Source organism: Penicillium solitum, assembly GCF_028829755.1.
Source record: "Penicillium solitum strain IBT 25940 chromosome Unknown utg000001l_segment0_segment0, whole genome shotgun sequence".
Taxonomy (NCBI): domain Eukaryota; kingdom Fungi; phylum Ascomycota; class Eurotiomycetes; order Eurotiales; family Aspergillaceae; genus Penicillium; species Penicillium solitum.
Window position 1 is genome coordinate 3,679,843 of NW_027072121.1, and position 21,937 is coordinate 3,701,779.

Below are 21,937 nucleotides of genomic sequence, written 5' to 3' on the forward strand. Positions count from 1 at the left end.
GGAACACAGGCCACAGGCCACATGCTATGGTTCGAATGTCGCACTCGGAGGTGAGTTGAGCCGAGTTGAGCCAAGTCATATTAATATTTTATGTAAACGGCGGGACCTGTGAATTACTGTATCGGGTTAGTTTTGCCTTTTTGGGTTTAGCACCTCAATTCTTGCTTCTTAATAGCCTAGATAGCCAATAAGACCCTGGCCTCTCTCTCTATTGAATTTTGAGAAGATTGAGTACGAATTGGTGGTATGGTGGGTGGTTGAACTAACTAAGTGCTAATTTCTGGACGCGTTTTGGGTGGGGTGCGCAGCTCGCTTACCGAATACGTTATATATATTGTACTAGTATGCTAACAGATTCGTTATTATAAATCCCTATATCTTTAAATTTATTTTACGTTCTCCGTAAGGTCTAAGCTAATAAGTTGCCGGTATCCTCTATATACCCTCTAAAGCTTGGGCCTCCTTTCTATCGCCATAAATTGCCTAGGTACCTAGGTAGTTGTGCGAACTCATATTGTGTTATTCTGAGTGTCACTAGTGGATGAAGGTTCAGTGTACTGTGCCCCTATGACCTTTCATACTCCTTCAATTTCTCCCCCATAAACGTAATGAGTTCGGCCCGGAAGGTGCGATCTAGGTAGACATGGGGGTCCCTTCTATATAGTGAGTTTGGATTCTAACCGTACCAAAGGGGTTTTATTGTACCGAAGGAAGCCCAAGTGGAAGATATTTATTGAACTTGATTGTAAGAAAAAAACGTTGGTGGTCTGATAGTGCCGAGCGGAATTGCGGGCCCACCACCCACAGGGACTCCCGAGCACCTTACCAAGAACGCGCAGAGAGAAACAAGGATCAACGGACCGGAAAACCTTGAACCAACGGCCGCAGCCCGGACCAGGAGACGTGTACGAGTGGAACAAGAGTAGACCCACGCAGGTCCGGAATCCTTGGAGCCGACCAACACCGGAGTCAGCAGCGGAGGAGAAAATCAAAATGAGAAACTACAGGAGATTCAGGGACTGCGGGGACAGATCGATGAACTGACGACACGGCCCTGGGCCACTGTTGCAGCCAGCACAGACAAACCGCAACCCCGGGAGAACCGCTGACAGACTGACAAAGACAGGAAGTGCATTCAGCGGTCTCTCGCCAAATCATCGGGCACGGAGGGCAAAGTCCTAATGAGTGTTTGCAGGCCCAGAACCCGTCGATCCAGAGTCCGAAATAATCACAGTTGGAGTCTCTGTTTCGAGGATTAAATGAAGCCATAGCCTAGCATCCGAGTTGGTGTAATGATCCGACATAGAGGCTGCGGCAGGGCTTTGGTGAGGTCGGGTTGAACTCGGTCCATGGCGAGTAAAAGCTTCCAGCGAGACAGTACTAGGATCACTCAGACAAATATAAAAAAATAGCCTTGCCAAGAAGATATTTTCCAATGAAGGGGCGGAGAAAGTGAGCTCAAATGCCACGCATGTAGTACTGGCCGAATTTTCGGTCCGATAAGCGAAAATCGCTTGGCATCACCATTTTGGCCGCTCCGGGATGCATTGTCGCCAAATCCGTTGCGAGGAAAGTTTGGGGTCAGAACTAAAAAGTTCCCATTGGAGTTTAGAACATTGCGGTCATATCATCCACTCCAGCGAACCAGGTATTCCATTCGAACAAGTCGGCTCCCCATGGCGGCAGTTCCGTTAAATCTTCCAACACCGGCAGCTCGGAAACCCCATCAGGTGAATTTTCAGGGACATCCCATTCCCCAGAGCCACGTAACTTGCTTCTAAACTGCCCTGCCATCCTCATCCCGTTGTTGATTATGTTCAAAGAACGATTTCCATGGGTGGGTTGACGCAATTCCAGAGATCCGCTTTGCGCCTCGGCATGGCGCGAGAGGAAGTCGATTGCTTTCGCTGCTCGTGAAGCTTCATCTCTTTCCTCCGTTGACTGAGCACCAATCGTCTCATATGCTTGTTTGATATGATTCTGAGCGAGCACCTTGTAGGATTCCGATATATTGGTGTCAATAACTAGCAGGTTGATAAAGTACATCCCTGCCATTACAAGAGCATAGAAATATTGCTTCGGGAAGTGAATGTTAAGCATCTCATCTGTCGACCCACAATCTTCTTCGCGGCCTGGTTGAGTCCGTTCAGCAAAAGTATGCACAATTCGCATGGCTATGTGGAAGCCTTTGTACCATATGGCCTTGGAAAGGGCATCTGAGCAATCATCTGTAGTCTTTTGTGAGGTTCGGGAGAGGAGTGGCAGTGAGTACAGCCGAAGGCGTGCTGCAAGTATACTGATTTGAAGAGAGGCAGATATGCATCTCGACCTGTGAGCTTCCACCGCGTCCAGATCATTATCGAGCAGTTCTATGAATGACCTTTGGGCCGTGTTGTTGATTTGATTGCTCAGCACACAAGCTGCTCGGATTGAATGGGCTTGAACTTCCAGTAGCGCCAGAAAATCGTCAGGAAGGCTGCCCCTAGTACTGTCGCGAACTCCAGGCATCAGTGAAGCGACAGAGGCCATTGGCGGTGGTAGCGAGAGACAAGCTGCAAGACTTTGGAATTTGTCAATTATTGAACGGTTTTATTAACGCAAATATGATATACCCACTTAGTGCTGATCAAAAAGCACCCAAGCCAGGTCTTTGACCGCCACGTAAGCTCATCTGAGCAAGGTTTAATAGCTTGGCCCCAGTATACTGGAGAGTCGTCAAGACCCATTTTCAGCGTAGCGGCAACGGCAATCCCACAATATTCCCAGCTCGGATCATCCAATTGACTTGCGACGGGGAAAGGCCAAAGACAAAGGAGTAGAAGCGCTTGAATGGTGTAAATGCTGCGAATGGAGCGAGTCAGGTATTCCGACAAAAGCCGTAGAAACGGTACTTTTAGCAAACAAAAGAGAGGTTTATGTCGCGGATGCTTTCTAGATGCAATCACTATGATTGTCCAAAAAAGAAGAGGATTTGCGATCTCGATAGAATCGATGGGTTTTCTCAAATCCAAGATTGGAAGGTGACGGAAGTAGTGACGAGAAAAGCTGTGCTCATAATTAGCTCAGTGTAAATCTTCCGAGTCACTATATGTAGGGATGATATACTGCTCAAAAAGGTCACGGATAGCCAGGGCATCTAATTGAACTTCTTCGAGTGCCTGTGATCCTGGCAACTCCCAGGTGAACCCGCCTAGGAAAGGGGGTTCTTGATCCGTTCGCGAAGGTGGCAAAGCAAGCGCCGCTGGCAAAGCTGAGTCGAGGTCTGATTCAATAGACACAGTTCCTGAATCATGGACCAGTTGGCGTAATCGCTCATTCTCTTCCATTAACTTTTCAAGCGACCTGGGAAATTTAGAATCTCTGGCTACGATGCCAAATCAGCAGCTTACCCTCTCATAGGTTTTCTTTTAAACTTGGAGTCAAATTTGCAGCACATTCGATGTTTCTGGCACCGGGTGCATGGTGCTGGGAAGCATTTCGTAGCATCGCATCGCAGCTTAAGAGAAGGTGGATCAACGGGCGTTCGGGAATCAAGTGGAAAGACTAACCTTAACTTGCCGACATGCTGTACATGCCATGGATGATCGCTTGGAAGAAAGAGGTCTACCTCCGCTTTGTGTTTGCCTGTCTGCCTCCATTTTGTCTATGTTCGCTGCAGTCAACACGTCGCGATGTGGGTGGAGATGGTAAATATAGGTCAAAGAGGTAAAAACTAGGCCCAGATTGTTCAATTAGGCTCGCACTTATTGATTTCTTCAAGATACAAGAGGCTCAAGATTTGGGGTTTGGAGCCAAGGTATTGCAAGCTTGCGGATAGAGAAGAAGGTATGAGGGACGAGGGCAATCGAAAGGAGGTAAGATCATGTGCTTCGCATCTTACGTAGACCTAGACCACCCGAGGTCGTTTCGCCAAACGTGGTTTGGGTCGGGTTTTCATTTTCCCTTACCCGTCCCGTCCATTGGCAACCAAAATAAACTGTATAACTAACTAACTATTTATGAATAACAAAGTGCATTAGTCATTAGTGGTATTATAGGTAACTTATATTCGTCACACATATGTGTGAGTAATACCATTATTTCAAGCGCCGGGCATTGCGCCCGACGTAGCGTCGCTCTGCCCCACAATTTACTGTATCATAAGCCAAAAATATAGCATGATTTTACGCTAGCTGATAAACCAGACATTTTTCGCATCTGAGAGTTCTCTCCAGTTTGGGTATTGGGTCGGGGAAGAACCGCCCATGGGTTTGATGACTTAGACTGGACCCGACCCGTGGGGCGATTTTTCGTGGGCGGTCGGGTTTGGGGCGGGTATGGCGAGGTCTAGCCTTGGTCGTACGAATGTTACGCGTTTCACCATACCTCACTCTGACAGTTATCATTCTTTTGTCATTTCAAAATCAATGAATATAATACTGAATTGATTCAAACGATAGGTTTTATGCAATTTTACGTAGCTTCGATCAACAGTTTTATCGGACAGAAGGTTCACGTTGTTCTCTCTCAGGGCTGCGTATACTACGAGAAAATAAGCCTTAAGAAAATACCTAGGCAGATATCAACATGGATAAACTTGAAGCTACTTTACACTTGTTTCCTGTTTTCTGAATCGTTCGAGTCCATGAAGTATTCTCGCATTCAATTTTCCATACTTTCCTTATAGACCAACCATGATCTATTCCTGAACATCTGGGTCCTCCAATTTTACACGTGAAAATCGAGTGATGCTCGAATAGTCGCCATTGGCCATTTCACGACTGATCAGTCTGGTTCAGGTTGTATAGTAGAAGTCTATGATATTGACGACAGTCAGTAGATATTGTATGGAGATGGTCTCTCAACTTTACCAGGATGATAGTCTCCAAGTTCCTCAAAGCTCTTCTGTCTCTGGCGGTTAGCTTCATCAGTATACTGAGATTTCTCTTTTCTCCCATTCAGAACTCCCAAATACCATCGCAAAACAAAGGAGAGAACCAGATTGCAGCAGCATATTCCAAGAGCACAAGAATTTCCTTTTCGGTCTGTAATTAATTGTGTTGTGAGTAATAAGGCCAGATACATGCGGGTGTAGAACGGGCGATTAAGACGTACAAAAGGGCGGGTCACTATACGCTTGGGTCCCACAGATGGCAAACAGCTGCGAGAAGATGTTCATGAAGGCTAAAGCAGAACCCCTGATCATGATTGCTTAGTATTCTGGCTTATCAAGATGGGCAGATACTCAGCATACCTTCTTGTATAGCCAGCAAAAGACATGGCTGACCAGGATAATTGTAGCACAATGGTTGGATAAATAGAGAATCCAACGATACAAGTCGCAGCGAATCGAGCGTGCTCATTCTCTATCGCGACTAGCATCGCATACCCGACAATTGCTCCGCATGTCGATAAAGCAAGAGTGAGGCCTCGCGCGTTGGTTCGATCGGCTACCCGAGCCCAGAACAAGACACCGATGCATGCACACGCATACACAATCACAGTAAACATTTGCGTATCGACTTCATTATACCCAAAGCTCTGTTTCGAAATGCAATCAGCCATTTGAGCCTGTCCCGGAGTAGCAGTTCACTCGTACCGCAATAATTGCAGGAAGAAAGTTGGACATCGAGCCAACACAAAAGTGGCCACAGCACGCAATAGCTAGAAGAAGCCAAAAATGCAAGCTTAGTAGGACTAGTGGGATTCTTTTTATCTGCAACTTTGCTTCTGACGTGTTATGGGCGTTTCGGGCACGACGCACAACCTGGGCCTTTTCTTCGGGGCTGAAGCCAAACTTAAGCGCCTCGGGGCTAGCTGGCAGGAAGAACAACACAATGAACGCAAATGCGCATGGCATGATACCCTCGATAAGAAAAATCCAGCGCCATGCTCTCCAGCCATTGGCCCCATCCAAATCTTTGGTGATTCCGTATGCAATCAGTCCGTTGAAAGCCCCTGCTAAGGTCGACATGGAATAGAAAATGGCACCACGTGTCGCAAGCTCGCTATACTCATACCAAAAACTCAAATCTAGAACGAAATTTGACTTGGTTAGAATTGGGCGGCGTTTTCCCAATAGTGGACAAACGTGAGACTCAAACACTCACAAAAAACACCGCCTTGGACGAATGCCTCGGCGACACCGACCAGAAATCGTATTACCAGAAGCTGTGTTGTGTTCTTTATTGAGACCGTTGCGGCCGTGATGGCTCCCCACTACCAATTGATCATGCATTGTTAGTAATACATTATCTCATTGCATACAAATTCGAGTGCATTCGTACGATAATCATTGCTCCAGCAAACTGCCTGGCGGGGCCGAGCTGTTTAATCAATAGCGTACCCGGCAGCTGGAAAAGCACATATCCAACTAGAAATAGAGTGGCTGCATTCGAATAGCCCTGAGGCGATATGTGTAGCTCGTCAGATAGACCAGCAACTTGAGCATTTGCCAAATCCGAGCGACCCTATATCAGAGTTAGATGAATGATCATGAAGGATTGTCATTGACGTACCATCGACGCGAAAAAGTAGACGCTTGAAATGAGCGGAAGAATGAATAAATCCAGCTTCCATTTCAATCTGCGATGCTTTGACAGGGGGAAGTTATTCTCGCTGGGCACTTCTTCACGGCTATGGTGGGCCTGCACCGCGTCGGATTCTTTGCACTGGACAGATTCTGAGAGCATGATGATCCCGCTTGATTATTGGATGTTTGAGGGGTGATTGCTTTTCTAAATACTCCGTCTCTGGATGTACCCCAGAATCAACTAACGAGCTAGTCAGCTAGATTTTGGGTGGGTAACAAATAAGCGGTTCTCGGCAGTGGAAGCGCACAGAAGCGACTTGAGCAAAACCGTGGAGAGATCAACATGGCGCAGTCAAACGTGGGGAAGTCTTGCAGAAATAGCTCGTCTCACTTGTCGAAGGGCTAGATGTAGGAACACATAAGAAAGCGGGTTACCTCATAAAGTGATATTCGCCCCGGTATGCGAGGCTCGCTTACCCCTGCGCGCCCACCTATGGTCACGCCCTACAAATTAAAGAATGCCCTGAATGACCCTCTCATGTGTCAATAACATTCGAAAGTGCCTAACTCTGTATTCTGAAAGACTTCTATCATGCGAACCCCATTTTCAATGGCCAATGTAATCTTGAGGATGAGTATTCTCAACGGACACGGGCAGGGGAATTGGATGATAACCACGGTCAGAGGCACTTGCCGCTTAGGCTCTCACCTAGACACTTTCCAAAGAACTGGATTGTAATGGTCGGGGTTGCGATAATCCGAAGAATGAAACTCGAGAATGCAGAGGAGTGTTCGTTACGGTGCCATTGTGCAGATGGGAATGTTTAAGGTTTGTGTTGATAAGAGCTTTGGTGTGTATAAAATTGTTGAGGTTTAAAAGGACAATAAAAGTTGCCGTGTCAGGCTGGTACAATGAGGAAATTTTGATGGATCAATAAGAGAGAGAGCGAAAAGGATGATCCATTCAGCTAAGAAAGGCCGTGTACAGTCAAACCCCGTTAAAATATACTCCACTTCTTTGTAAACCCAAGCCAAGCCAGTACTGGTCAAGGTCGTTCCGAATTAGATGCCGCTTCCAGGCACACTCGACACCCTCCTATCGCCGGTCATGATAATTGTCTGTCAGATACTCAAGGTGCACGCCTTTATACAACATTAGTACGTTCTACTATCACTATCCCGTGAATGCAAGTATACCCAACCCGAATGAGGGATCTAGATCTCCTCGCCAATAACAAAGACTGCGAAACAAAAGCACTAGAAGATTGTTTATCAACGATGCTTAAAGGGTTTCAAGGACACTGGTAAAGAGCGGGATGAGCTCACACGATCCATATAGCAACTAGAGGACAATACCCAAGCCATAGCAAACTTCGCCAGCTAAGTGATAGCAATGACCAGAATCTAGCCAAGGTTCAAATGCTTAAATTTTAAATATCCAGTCTGAAACAGCTAACAGATCCGCATATCGGCTTTTTGGAGCCAATAGTGAGACAATCACGCAAAAATGCGGGCTGGTAATTGGAGGATGTTTACTAAACAAATTATATGGGGGAAAAGAGTGGAGTAGACCATCTGGTCAATTAATTTATAAGCAAATAATTACTTTACACATAGTTATTCACTCCACCGGGTCTGGCCTGACAGTTTGATTTACACGGACGAGTTTAAGATCTTGCTTAGAGCATTCGTGTAAAAGGAATAGATACAAACGCCCGTTTGCTTCCAGGCTGTTCATTTTGTCGAATCTACCACTACTCTGAAATGGATTTTCTCGTAATAAATAATGATTCCTTGTTCAAGTCTGACCGTTCGGGAAGGCAGTTTGAGCTTTTATAGGTCTCCGGCGTACAAGACAGTAGCCAAAACAGTTTGGAATGAGCTAGCACACGACAGTTTAATGTGGGCCACAGGATTGTGAGACTGACTGTTCGAATGCCCAGTTATCGGTCCATATTGAGACAACCGGCCCGCGTGGTTAGACTTTGAGTGTAGTTTTATAGTGTGATTGCTGAAATTTCTAGGATTTCTGCATTTCTGCATGACCATTACGGCTCAACGCCACTCTCTTTCGCTTAAGCATTTGTTTCTTAATTTGAAAGCCTCATGGTATTTTGGGTAATTTTACGGAGTACGGACTAAATTCATGCTTCTGTTTGGAAGAAGTGCATAGTCATTACGCAACTAGATAGACTGCACCAAGTGAATGGAATTTTGATAATTCGATTGTTTGGATCCACCCGTTAACGTCCGTCTGATTTCCGATTTCAAAAGGCAGAAGGAGGTTTTGAAGTTGTAGATACCGAGATCCGAGATACGGTTGAAAGGGAGATCCAAAAGATGAATAAGTTTGCAAGCAAGATGGACGACAATATCTCTACTACGTAGCTTGCATGCTGGACCCGCGCATTAGGTCATCTTTGATTGAATCGCAGACGAGCAAGCAAGATGAGCGGCTTATAATCTCGCAGGCACGGGAATTTTTGAGAGAGGGACATCCTCATGAGGTGTCCATCTCGTATGAAATTGACCGCCCGACGGGTGTGTCCGAAGACGATATGGAGGACGCTGCGAACAGTACAGCCATCTTAGGGAATGCTTTTATTGGACATTGGCAGGTGACGTATCCAAATTCATGGAGTACGACGAATCTGGCAACAATGAGGGCAGATATGGATCTAGAATTGATAGAACAAAAGTAGCTAGAATACAAATATCGCCGTGTCTAAGCATTTCTGCCGAGTAATTCATACTCGGAATCTGAACAGGGTTTTACAATGACGGACTGGGCGGTTTCAATAGCTCCACCGGCCATCTTTTTCCATGTGCCGCAAAATGCAAGCCCTGGGTGGAAGGCGGTTAGAACGGTCGTACCTGCAATCATCATGGCGCCTTCAAAAATAATGAAAGTGGTCTGGTCGTTGGCTAAATGGCTCTGAAATCCACCCCAGAGCTCTGCGATTCGATATGCTGAACGAATGTATATCGCGATTGTTGCAATGAAGAGTCCTTATCCGAATAATAAGCCATTATCCAAAACAATATTAAGGTGTGTGGATGAAAGGTCATAAATCTCACCTATCAAAAGGAGCTTCCATATAGTGGAGCGTCGAAGAAGTGTGTGCTGATGGTTATGCTGTTCACGCCTTCTCTTCGCTCGAATTGCGAAATCTGCACACAAAATACTAAAGGCAGAGAGGCTGACGACCTGGGCAATTAGGCCAGCAATCATGATATTCACGCCCATATCAACATCGTCTTGGGTGTCTCCCGTACTTGCTAACGCACCACCCGCGGCCTGCAGGATCAAGCTGACAACATCACAAGTCATGAAAATCGTAGAATATAACCGGGGCTTTATTCTTGAAATTTGAGGGCCATAGACGGTAACAATGCGACCCAGACAAAGATAGATGGCAGCGCTCAGAAATGCTGGGCCAATGGTAAGGCCGATTAGTTGACTGTTTAGAAGGTATGTAGTTAGTTAGGAGGTTCCTCATCCATATCTCCCGACATAGGCAACTTCAAAAGAAAGTGGAGACGCACATGACAAAGGTTATCTTCTTGAAAGGGTTGAAGTGCATCGCAATCCGCGCACCGTAACCAAGGATTTCAAGAGCGAGCCCAATCAACATTCCCTATGCATAATGGTCAACTAATAGTTCTTTGGTCGCACATAATATGAGGGGGGCTTATACTATTGAATATCCGGAAGTTCTGTAAAGGAAGAACTGCACAAGCTGAATGACCATATACAATATGAAAACACCACTAAACGCAGAATTCACGTAGAGTGACTAGAAGGTTCTTACATTAGCGTCTGTGACCGGAAATTGTTGAAGGGCATACTTGCCGGAATGTAGGTCAATCTCGCCATCGACAGTGGACAAGTGTCAAGGGTACAGTTGCTGGGATCAATCATAGTTCCATTGGGGTAAATTCCACTCATTGTCACGAGTCTTGAAAGACAGATGACAGAGTAAGGTTGTGCTGTGTAAAAGAAGATGGGAGGATATACTTCGTGAAGGTCTGGTATCGGACTGCTGTACAGCTTATATATGCAAAGGAGGCGTAGCGGACGACAAGATTATTTTTGGATTTTCCTGCAAGAGAATGTTCTATTTGCAATTAGTCTCCTACCAATGGTTTGTCTTGCCAAGGAGCGGCGATATTTGCACGACCTTGTCATATTGTGTTGGAGTGTCTGTATTAATCGTATGGTTGTGTCACCATGATACTCAATACATAGCATTAAAGTTAGAGCTGTATCTATATTACTAGATTGTGACCAATTAGGCCGACCAAGTTCCATGAATTTGAGTTCCATCAGTACGGGGAAGCGAAGTTCGGCATTGAAAGCGAAAAAGAAGCGATTCGGTCAATTTTACTGCGCCTCGGCAGATCGACATCTCTGGCGGGCCATAAGAGCAAGACGCACTTCGCAAGCTGAAGCGAATCTCGCTTCCCGTGCCAATATCTTTTACCAATACATATTCCAAGGACTCCGGTGAATACAGAGGCAGTGCTGATGAAACCTGTGCCTTCAACCCACGCGCCAAGATGGAGCGATCTTTGTCAACATCTGATGTTCCGAGACAGTATCTCAAAACCTGCTTTTTGGTGGGCCATGTGCCGCTCAAAGCTTTAGCATCCGATCCACGGATCTCCTATGCTCTCTACATACCGCCCACCCACTACAGTGGTAATTCCAACTGCATACAACTCCCACTGCTTATCTTGGTGCATGGCACGGAAAGGAGGTGGACTGCGATCTATGAGGAAGAATTAGTCTCATTTGCCGACCAAACACCATGCGCTATCCTCGCCCCATTGTTCCCGGCTGGCCTTGATGGTCCGAATGATCTAGATTCATACAAAAAGCTCCGCTCGCCCTCCCTTCGATCTGATCAGGCACTTTTGTCCATCTTAGACGAGATTGCACCGCGGTGGCCGGAAATTCGGACAGATAAAATCTTCATGATGGGATTTTCGGGTGGCGGTCAATTCGCTCAACGGTTTCTCTACCTCTATCCCGAAAGACTGGCGGCTGTCAGCGTGGGAGCACCAGGAAGAGTGACCATGTTGGATTTCTCGCAAAAGTGGCCGATCGGAGTAGCAGACACGGGGACATTGTTTGGCCGACCTGTCGACCTAAATCACATCCAACAAGTTGCTATTCAGATTGTAGTTGGCTCGGAGGATAATTGGATACATGGTGGCAAGGAATTCTGGATTTGGCTACAACAATACAGAAACAAGGCAGAAAACCAACAAGGACCTGGAGCACTAAACACAATGGGCCAAGGGAGACTTCAAACTTCGGAAGATTTGTACAACGCATGGAAGAAACATGGGATCGATAGTCAACTCAAAATAGTTCAGGGCATCTCGCATGAAGCTGAACGGGCACGGAAACATATGCTTCAGTTCCTGGAGCCGCTTATCCGGGCTAGATTCCAAGGAGAAGGCCGCGCCAATAAGTGACTAGCTACTTGAGCAGTACCCAACGAGGATACTTGTTTGATGCCTGATTTACCAGATAAATCAGGCATTGATGGAGTGTAGGTGTGTGCCGTATTGTCAAATATAGGAGTCTAATCAATGGTGTTCAACTCTCCCTATTTCTTTCCTAAGAATATCTAGTATAGAAAGGTGGCACATTTGGAATTCTGCGGCCCACGTACCAATGCGGAAAACTTTCCAAGACTGTCTTAACCTAACACAGTATTGTCATCACTCATCAGCATTGCCTTTCTTTTAACGAACTTTTGTCTCTAGTTTTGCCTCCGCCTCTCTCTACACAATTATATAGCTGACTACAAAATATGGAGGAAGCGTAACCAAGGTAAAGCGTTTTCTTTATCTGTCAGGTTATCAAATTCAATTCTTCAAGGGGGACCGCATGTCACGTTTCCAGTTCTCGCTTAACAGATATATATAAGGAGCAGTAACATGCACGAGGGAGAAGACAGCCATAGTGACCGTGGCTTTGGAAGCTGTAGGATAATTTTCGACCTTTTTAGTAGTCAGTATAGTCAAAGGAGCGATGCCGTTGAAGGCGCAATAAGTAACCGAGAAAAGACCAGTAGTGGTGAATTTTTCGTGTGCCCGGCAGTGTTGGCAATTATTAGTAATTGCACCATTGTATGTGCAGTAGGGGAAATCCCAGCAAGAATAACCTCTATAGAGGGGCTGCCTTATTTTCCCAAAGTGACTTCCAAATCATAACCGAGCCGGCGATTACTAACAAGCAACGAGTAAAAGCGCAGATACAGCGCATATTATGAACGAAAACCGAGATTAGACTTTTGCTTTAGAGTCAGTCGATGACTTTGCATTTCATGCTTCCCTTTTCCCTTCATCTTGCCACTTAGGAGTCTAACCTTGACGGGGCTGCTGGGAAACACCGCTAACATAATTAATCCCCAGACGGAGGCCACAGAGCCAATAACCCTAAGCTTACATCTCCAAGGTGAAAGGGTATCATGTATGTGTTCAATAGCGTACAGAAGTAGTGTACCGACAAGCGCTCCTGGCTCGGTAGAAAGATACCAGATCGCAAGTCTATAGGCTACTCCTCACGTTTATACCACATCACCATGATCAAGGTGAAGGCGGGGTGAGCCCAGTTTCAGAAACCCTAAAAATAATCATTGAAATCGCGGTCAGAGTCAAGTATCCAAATCCATTATCTTTCCCCGTGTCCGGTGTTGGAATTTACCGACGGAGGGATAAGCAGATAAGTATATGCCTTTACTGCAACGGTACAAAGTGTGATGCCACCCCATTGGGCTTGAATGACCCGATATAATTTGCAATGGGAAACCCCTGACATAGGGTAGACTCTTGGACCAACTGGTCTGCGCATCAGCAAAAATATGTGGAATACTATGAAGACATTTTCCAGGGCAGGGCGAAGAGACGAGACGAATCGCCAGCAAGGTAACTCCAGAAATGGATCAAAGTCACGTAGGATGATTTCCCCAACTCCATTGTTGTTTTGCCATTGATTGTCTTTACATCTAATATTTCAGGATTCTCGAGGCAGGGCTGTTGTACAGTACTGGACAGAGCACAGAATACGTCTCGCCCGAACAGTAGACACATTAGACTTGTTGAATAAAGTTCGTTGTACGCAATGATGCTACGTGCATGGGAAAAATAGTTTTACAAACGGGTAGTGATGATATATCCGACTTCTATACAAGATAAAATTGAAGAGACGATGGGATCATTGAGAAAGTAATGTTTCGTTCATTGCTGATATGAGATAAAACTTACAACAATTACCCCCACATCTCCTTCTTCCCTAGAACGACAGGTCTTATGCTGAGGAGTGGCGAAGGATCTCTAAGCAGTGCAACAAATTTGTACTATGTTCAGTGTCCACGACATTGGCGGAAGCCCCCCCCCCCCAGTACAGTTCCCTTGGCTAGCTTTGACTTATTTCTGAATTGACCGACTTTCTAGGGAAAGGCAGTAAAATGAAAATCAATGGAGCATGCTGCTGAGATCCATGGACGTCCAAGTCACCAAAAGATCCAGAAACAACTGGCCGCTTAATGGTCGCCTTGAACGACAGTGCCTGATCCCAAAAAAGACAAGCAATCAGATGCTCTTGGGGAATCTTATACATCTCAATGACAGTCCGGGGAGACAGAACACCGCTTGCCTTCACTTTTTGGAAAATCCCTTCATTGTCAAACATCACATCCATTGTCAACTCGTAAGGACCAGCGTTCTTTGTTCGAATGACTGAAGCGACATCGCCGAGATAGCAATATCCTGCTGGAGGATCTGGCTTCAGAAAATCTGTCCGAGTAATCCCACTAACTGACATCTGGTGCAGTGCTTGTCTGGCAGTGTCCAGGGCGGGATGCTCTTTGCCAGAATTGAGGTCGCGAAAGTTCGACTGAAAAGTCCCATCGCCATCGATTATCTGAGTGGTGATCGGGAAAAGCGCGACGGAATCAACACATGTCAAAAGGTGGTAGATGCAAAATTCGCATGCTTCGCCCATAGGGATATCGAAAGGGGGAAACGGCATTGCAAAATTCCCAGCAGTTGCCAATTGGTGCGGGTAAGGGCCATGCACACAAGCAATGCGGGCTAAGTTGCTGACTTGGGTAGCAATGGCTTGAGACGGAGCCAATACCTCGGCACACAGTCCGATTTCCTTAGTATTTCCTGCTTGGAATTCGAGCGAGCCCATTATGGCATGGTTCCCGTATTGATGGAAGCGAAGTGTGTAATCCGCTAGGACCTTGCCCTTAACAAAGTTTTGGACACCTTTCAGGAACATATCTAGCTGACCGATCAAAATGGGATCACGAAAGCCACCGAAAAACATGCTGCGGTATCCCACCGTCCGAGCTCCTTCCAGTTTCACGTTGTAGGTATCGGCTTTGACAAATCTTCCATGCCTGACGCGGACACTGCGGCAATCAGGGAGCTCCTCATAGGTAGCCTTCTCCAAGTGAAGACTACCCCCTGGCCCCACTAAGATGTCCGGTCGAGTCTTTTCATAGAGAGTGTGGGCAGCAACGGAGACGGTGGTACAGCGAGAAACAGGATCCAAAGGAGTGATATCGAAACTGTCGCTGCGTACAGTGGCCAGTGCTGACTGGCTTTTGGGACTCGAACATAGAGCACCACATTCCATGATTTTCCCCATGTGGTATGCAATACCCAAGTCTGAGAAGCCATTGTAGAGGCAGAATGCCGCGTACGGAGATGGGTCGTAAGCGCGCCCTCCGACAATAATATCGAAATCGGGGTGGTCTTGCATCGCTTTCAAGAACGGCTCATGGCCCATCTGTGCAACTATCCGTGGGGCTTCATCGATGTGTGCAGGATTCAGTGGCGGAACAGCTTCGCCGCATGGTTCAATTCGACCTGAGTCAAAGCTGGATTTCACCAAAGCCTTGTCCACTTCGGAATAGATCGTGATGATGTTCATGGACCGGTACTTCTTCAGTTTGATGAGCTTCCTAATGATTTCGATAAAAAGGTTGACGTGCTCATTCGCCCCATCACCACCGGCAGAACTCAGAATGACAGGAACGCGATAGGTATGGCAACCAGCGAGAAGGAGGTCAAGATCCCGCTCATACGCTGCCGGTGTAACTGTTGTGTGCCCCAACGCGAGCTTTTGTGGACCACTATCGGTCGAACCACAATCTGCAATGATGCCATCCACGCCATCTGCTAACGTTTTGAAGAAGATATCCTGCGAGAATCCGTACCCAATCATTCCAATAGGAGTGAAGATTCTCAATTCCTTTTTGGATATAGGCGCCATTGTGTTATTCGGGACTCCGGACTCTCAGGTCATACATGCAAAGTACGGTAGAATATTCCGGTAAAGCGATGGGCAACTCGAAAAATATGTGTCCGGAATCAGAGACTAATTTATATTTACCATTAAGTCATGGGAACCTTCGCTAACAGGGTAACAGGGCCGGTATATCGTCCGGCTATAAGCTATAGTCTTCCGCCATCATACTTCGGCCATATTAGGAATTCGTAACATATGCGTTGACCTACCTCCATATGACCCGATTGATACAGAATATTAAAGAGTAATGGTATATAATTGGACGTCGCAGCCGTCACTATGTCATTGGCGGTTTCCGGCAACACAAGCGGTTGTCGCGCCGTCTGACAATTTGAGGTTTCACCGTTTCACCGTCACGGCCCACGTGCCGATGGACGCATATTTTCTCCGCTCGTAATGTTGAAATATAGGGAACCACCCCATGTTGCACTGCATGCTGTGACGCCAGCTGGATCAACACCAAGGTAATACAAACAACTTCCAACTACTGCAGGGCCTCCATTCCACCGCCATATGTTGCTATGCCAATATTCGAACATGACAAAGATCCGCCTGTACGACAATGTATGGGTCGACTAGTAAAATATGTAATTCTCTGATTTCTGAAATGACAAAACCGCGATATTTGACATCTGTGCATGATGACTAACTGTAATATGCACTTTTGTATGGTAGTTAGGTATGTCTCGTACTAGTAGTTACCTGATGCTCGTAAGAATACCCTGTATTAACTAGTATTGCAACCTAGCTTTTGACATCCCCCCCCCCAGCTTTACTTTAAGAACTGCCAATCCTTCCAGTTCTTCATTGTTTTCAAATCAACCTCTGTTTTTAATAAGGTGACTGATATTTCTCATCCCAATTAGCTCTTAGAAGAGCTGTATTACGGGCACTATGACCCACAGTGTGACCTGCCAGATCTTAAAACAAAAGAGTGCATTCGATTCAAAATACTAAGTACAGGAGGGGGAATAAGAAAGAGGAAAAGGATTGGTCAAGAGCAGAGCTCTTATGGGGTCTCTCTCAATCCTTGCAACACAAGCAAACATGGAAACTACTCCAAGGTTGAGCCCGTCATAGTGGTAGATGTTTGGGTTAGGGCATTACTGTACTCTGAAGCTAGGTAATCACCGCTTGGGAGGCACTCATAGGTAGACTGCGACATCGCCCATCTACGGTAGGCGGTGGGCTTTTTGGATTTTCGAGTACTCGTCTATAACGCCTACCGCCTGTGAAGAGCTATAGCTTTATTGATTCAATTAGGCTAGGCCAACATGCTGTTTACATCAATCTTGGAGAAAAGGTCACTATCTACCGACGATGGGGGTTTATGTATGTTGTGGGCACGTGCCTCGGCCCTCGCGTGATCCAGGCCGGGCTCTGGCCCGTTACAGTATACCCCCCTTCACATTGATCCTTACGACAGGCACGATGATGTCGCCGTCGGCGTTGAGACGGTGCCGAGAGGGCCTCGGAACTGGCCCGTACCGTCGTTCGTAGTCGTCAAGTACCGAGCAATTCTCGACTAGGTCCAACCTCTCCTATGTCGTTTCTGCATATCCCACCTATTTTACTAGGACCTCCGTCTATATTCCCCTACCAACTCGTTTCTCCCGTGTCGATAAGATCTCTTCAACCTCGTACTCCATCTCGCCGTCGACTAGTACTAGGGGTGGCTACGGATCGTCTACGATTTGTGACGGAAACGGGTCCGTTACGGCAGGTCGAATTAACTCTATATAGAAGACTAGGTATATACCAGAGGGTACGTTGAGGCGTATAGTATAAGGCGTAGAGGCCTCTTCAACTTGGTACTATATATAAATCTAGTCTAATTTCTTCGATAGACGTTGCGAGCGTATATTTCGTAGGTTTAGCTATATACGATCTCCTACCTAATAGATAGGAGCGGATTACCGAGATCGATTCGCCTACTTTTACTACTTCTCCTATGCTATTGCTATCGCCGATTGTGCCTAATCGGTAGCTTCTCGTAGACTAGAGTATAGGAACCCTATCGTTTATAGTCTCTAAATAATCGGTATCGTATATATAATACCTATTATTATTAGAATAAACCTAAGCGGCCTAATTAAGACGATGGTGATTTTTTAGACATTGTGTCAACTGTATCTTGGGTCGTTGATTGCTCAGGCGGTTCAGTTCAATAAACAATTTCGGTCGTAGAACCGACAATATGCAGCTATTGAATATTGGGTCTAGTTACTGTAGTATTCAAGTCCCACATGACATGACAAATTTATAAAACATCAGTGCCGTCGGGTCTCATCGAATAACTGTCCTTTATATAAGCCCCGTGCTGCATATCCGACTACACCTCGAACAACGAGGGTAGGGAACACTTCATCCACCCTGGACATGACTCATATGGATCTACCTCCAACGCCTCGACGAGTTTCACATAGTAACGTCTCTTCTCTTCGTAATTCGAGTCCTCTGGAAGGGGAGCGTTTTGTAACGTTTGAAAACTTTCTTCGTCAATGACAATAAACATGCGATAGCCAGGAAACTTATCGAGCATATCACGCTCAGTTGCCTCGGCCTTGAAATGCTCGTGGAGCTGGTTTATCGATGCTCCGTCGAACTGGGAAGCATCTTCAATGACCCGTGGCTGGTAATTAGGCCAGATTTCATCCCAGGGAGTGATATTGAACTCATTTGCCCTGGAGTTGTACTGACGGGAAGATCCGTAATAATTGTAGAATCCGTCTTTCATGTACTTCGTGGTGAGGTCGACCATACGCGGGAAAGCGGCATTGGATTGGGGAGTGTAGGTCGTCCGGTAGATGGTGTAGCCCTAGGTGGGCTCAGAGTAATGGAGCCATTCATAGATGTTACGAATGGAACCTGGGATCCAGTGGCATTGCTTCATCGATTTTCGAAGTAGCGACATGATGGGTCGACTTTGGATGTTGCGGTGGTTTAGAGGGGGGTTGTGGACAGAGAAAAGTCCAGCCTCATTGGAACCTTGGAAGGACCGCTTTATAGTCCTCTTTAGGGCTGTGAGCAGGTTTATATCAAACTTTCTGTCCCCCTTATAATACAATACTTGTACTGGTCCCTGGTCAATCCGGTGTCTCCAGCATAAATTACCGTTAGTTCCTTGGCATCATTCCCACATTGGCATGTTCGCATTCGAATTAGGGCCATGGACGGAGTACGGAATACGGAGTAGAGAGTAGAGAGTCAATGTTACTGTCTCTCCATGTGGCACTTTCAAGGTTGTATCAATCGAGAACCTCGCCAGTATCAGGAAATCATGAATAATAGGCAATCTCTAAATCTCCAGTCGGCCTTGTTGCTACATATCTCATTGCCGAGAGCCGCTCACCCCTCTAGCTGACTTCTTCGACCCAAACTCGAGTCTCTGGTATGTCAATCTGAATAGATGGAAGCTTAGGTCAATTTGCCCCATGATATACCCTGAAAATAACCATGAGATGTGGCGGTATACTCGACTAGATGCTGGAATTTGGCGGTGTTGACATTAAAACCGCCCCCGCAATGGTAAGTTTACGCGTTCAGAGCGCGCAGAGAGCCATAGAGTGCTGGAAAATGCCCAGAAACAAGTTGAGCAGAGAGAGCAAATGTATAGCGACCGTGTATATCTCCCTTACAAAAGAGGGAGCCTTCCAGTAGAAGAGAGAAGGGTTGGAGGGGATGAAATGCGGCGCGTCACGTCGCGCATCACGAAAAAAAGACCACCTCCACCAAAATCCCCTTTAGCCCTTTTCGGCCCACCTCAATGCATCGCTTTCTTTGCCTTTGCCTTTCTTTAGACAATGGCTCCGAGTTGTTAGGACGTGTTGGTGTAACAACGATAGAAAGGTACCTTGCCAAGACTTTTTGTTTTGTATTATACCATTCATCCTTGGATGAGGATTAGCTTAGCATGTGATTGTCTAACATCTATGTCCATCTTTATATTTACCTCTAATTCTATTTACATTATTAATCTCACTAGGCACCCCGATCCAAGAATCCCGAAATGCGGCGATACATCTCCACGGGGTTAGAATACATAGGAAAATGTCCAGCGCCCACAATATCAGCCAATTCAACACCCTCCTTCTCTAACAACGGCAGATACGACAAGCCACGCATCTCCTCCCCGAACATAAACATGCGCGGACACGGTAATGCCAGAAACTTTTCCATCAAGTCCCCGTGATCAGTCAACTGCACCATGGACTCAAAAATCGGCCGAACTGCAGCAGCCCGGACCCGGGCGCGTAGGGTGCTAGCATACATAACATTGGCAAACGAGCCCGATGTGCGTGTGCGCTCAATAAAAGCATCCATGAACGCCTCGTCGTCGTCGGCTGGGAACATGAAGATCTGGCGGCTGAGGAAGCAATCCTCCGGTGCGAGATTGCCTTTGATATTCACGAAGCTGAGGACACGGTCTGGATGTTGGTTTGCAAGGATGAGGGCTGTTAAACCGCCCATTGAGTGGCCCATTAAATGGAATTTGTCTATATTGAAGCGCGCGAGCAAGGCTTCCGCGGTCGCCACAAGAAACGGGATGTCTGTCGCGGAGAGGTTGTTGCTTGCTGAGTGGCCGCAGCCGGGGGCATCGTAGGCGATGAAGCCATGGTGTTTCAAAGATGGCTGGATCGTTAGATCGGCGAGATCTTCTTTGCTGGAACCGAAGCCATGGAGGAAGAGAATTGGTGGGTTTGAGTTGAGTTTATGGATCGTTGATAGGTTGAGACTGACGCCTTCGACTGTGAGGGGGATACATTCGAATGTGAGTGACATAGTGAAATGAATGAGTTTTAATTTCAACACTTTTTTACATTGGGTTTGCTTTATATTTGTATCTCTGACCTCGGGAAAAAGTTCTGATGGATACTTTCAACGGTTCGGCGAAATGATATTTTGCCGCGATTTACTCATACACGAGTCATACTTAGGGTTCACCTCGCGCCAACTATCTCAATTCAATTTGAGTCGGCATAAAGCTAGGATTTAGGTACATAAATATTTAGGTAGCTGCTGACTGATATGTTTTTCTTCATTCTTGAGGTAAGTTGAGAGACGACCTCGGGATATAGGTATGTCTCCGGTCATCGCTCCATGGACCTCACGCCGGTCTGGTTTTCCAAAGCACTCTAGTAAATACTATACGAGCCATTTTGATCAGAATGAGACCCTAGGACCTGGAACTACTACGGTTAATGAAACATGGTGTACTTTGTATAGGTGCAGAGCCGTGGTAGTTGAAGGGCGCTACGTGTGGAGGCAAGGGAGTTCGCGCAACGTGGCTTGACTCCTATGGCTCCCAAACAGGGCGCAGACGATGATATTCACTCCACAAAACCCCGCAGTTATAGCCGCATTCGTGATACATAATGCTTTCGGAGCCGCAGCTTTCCTGGATGCCGACGCGTGGACGCAAGGATCCATTCGCGGGATTGCAGACGGGATTGACACTTAACTAGGTTATTGGCGCCGACCAACAGGTTCCGGATATACCTCACGCCGACGTAGTCCTTATATCTGTCTTGCTAGGTATCTCGTGTGCATGCTGGGGCTGACACTATATAGCGCGTGGGGGCCGCGATAGACGAACTGGCTCGATGCGTTTGTTGTGATGCGCATCGGTGCGGCGGTGCTAGGTCAATTTCTGCTCCGGTTGGCGCATAGCCTAGACGAGGTCGAGGACTTCGGCAAGCTGCCCGGGTGGCACCAGCGATGTGGAGGATGATGGGGTTGACGGCGTGGGCAGAGAAATGCCGCTCAGAGAGAAGAAGAGATATCGCTGCTATGCGCCGGTAACATGGAGAATCCTGTGTGAAGTGAGTTGAGGCAGCCCGAATCCTCAAGAGCTTCCCACCGAAAGGGATTGGGATATTGGTAAGCCCCTAGGAGCGCACGGTGGAATGGGGTTCCGCACGACTTTGTATTCCCATAGGTTAGACCCGGACTAGAATAGTGTGTGACCATGGCCCTCATTAGATTGTAAATAATGTAAACATATTCATGCCTTAATTCCACGAGTGGAGGGTATTTGGTGTGTGCTGAAATTGCTACACAGTCAGATGCATGACTACGGGCGACTACCT

General features: G+C 46.6%; 8 protein-coding genes across 8 annotated transcripts; 1 reads left to right on the forward strand and 7 right to left on the reverse strand.

The window, feature by feature from the left end:
- Positions 1 to 1,608: 1,608 nt before the first annotated feature.
- N7455_001421 (uncharacterized protein) lies at positions 1,609 to 2,529 on the reverse strand (the record flags this gene model as incomplete). The annotated part of the gene is made up of 1 exon (XM_065603989.1): positions 1,609 to 2,529. The coding sequence occupies one exon, from the start codon at positions 2,527 to 2,529 to the stop codon at positions 1,609 to 1,611; it is 921 nt and encodes a 306-aa protein (XP_065462480.1).
- Positions 2,530 to 3,062: 533 nt separating this feature from the next.
- On the reverse strand, positions 3,063 to 3,397 carry N7455_001422 (uncharacterized protein; the record flags this gene model as incomplete). The annotated part of the gene is made up of 2 exons (XM_065603990.1): positions 3,063 to 3,342; positions 3,390 to 3,397. The coding sequence occupies 2 exons, from the start codon at positions 3,395 to 3,397 to the stop codon at positions 3,063 to 3,065; spliced, it is 288 nt and encodes a 95-aa protein (XP_065462481.1).
- Positions 3,398 to 5,083: 1,686 nt separating this feature from the next.
- On the reverse strand, positions 5,084 to 6,671 carry N7455_001423 (uncharacterized protein; the record flags this gene model as incomplete). Its single annotated transcript, XM_065603991.1, has 6 exons — positions 5,084 to 5,177; positions 5,234 to 5,520; positions 5,579 to 6,012; positions 6,090 to 6,198; positions 6,267 to 6,449; positions 6,498 to 6,671. The coding sequence occupies 6 exons, from the start codon at positions 6,669 to 6,671 to the stop codon at positions 5,084 to 5,086; spliced, it is 1,281 nt and encodes a 426-aa protein (XP_065462482.1).
- Positions 6,672 to 9,236: 2,565 nt separating this feature from the next.
- On the reverse strand, positions 9,237 to 10,460 carry N7455_001424 (RTA1 domain-containing protein; the record flags this gene model as incomplete). The annotated part of the gene is made up of 5 exons (XM_065603992.1): positions 9,237 to 9,520; positions 9,590 to 9,972; positions 10,058 to 10,149; positions 10,210 to 10,308; positions 10,365 to 10,460. The coding sequence occupies 5 exons, from the start codon at positions 10,458 to 10,460 to the stop codon at positions 9,237 to 9,239; spliced, it is 954 nt and encodes a 317-aa protein (XP_065462483.1).
- Positions 10,461 to 11,071: 611 nt separating this feature from the next.
- Positions 11,072 to 11,995, forward strand: N7455_001425 (uncharacterized protein; the record flags this gene model as incomplete). The annotated part of the gene is made up of 1 exon (XM_065603993.1): positions 11,072 to 11,995. One exon carries the CDS (start codon positions 11,072 to 11,074, stop codon positions 11,993 to 11,995), a length of 924 nt encoding a protein of 307 aa, XP_065462484.1.
- Positions 11,996 to 13,943: 1,948 nt separating this feature from the next.
- Positions 13,944 to 15,812, reverse strand: N7455_001426 (uncharacterized protein; the record flags this gene model as incomplete). The annotated part of the gene is made up of 1 exon (XM_065603994.1): positions 13,944 to 15,812. One exon carries the CDS (start codon positions 15,810 to 15,812, stop codon positions 13,944 to 13,946), a length of 1,869 nt encoding a protein of 622 aa, XP_065462485.1.
- Positions 15,813 to 18,180: 2,368 nt separating this feature from the next.
- On the reverse strand, positions 18,181 to 18,609 carry N7455_001427 (uncharacterized protein; the record flags this gene model as incomplete). The annotated part of the gene is made up of 1 exon (XM_065603995.1): positions 18,181 to 18,609. The coding sequence occupies one exon, from the start codon at positions 18,607 to 18,609 to the stop codon at positions 18,181 to 18,183; it is 429 nt and encodes a 142-aa protein (XP_065462486.1).
- Positions 18,610 to 19,829: 1,220 nt separating this feature from the next.
- N7455_001428 (alpha/beta fold hydrolase) lies at positions 19,830 to 20,630 on the reverse strand (the record flags this gene model as incomplete). Its single annotated transcript, XM_040951583.2, has 1 exon — positions 19,830 to 20,630. The coding sequence occupies one exon, from the start codon at positions 20,628 to 20,630 to the stop codon at positions 19,830 to 19,832; it is 801 nt and encodes a 266-aa protein (XP_040817795.1).
- Positions 20,631 to 21,937: the final 1,307 nt, after the last annotated feature.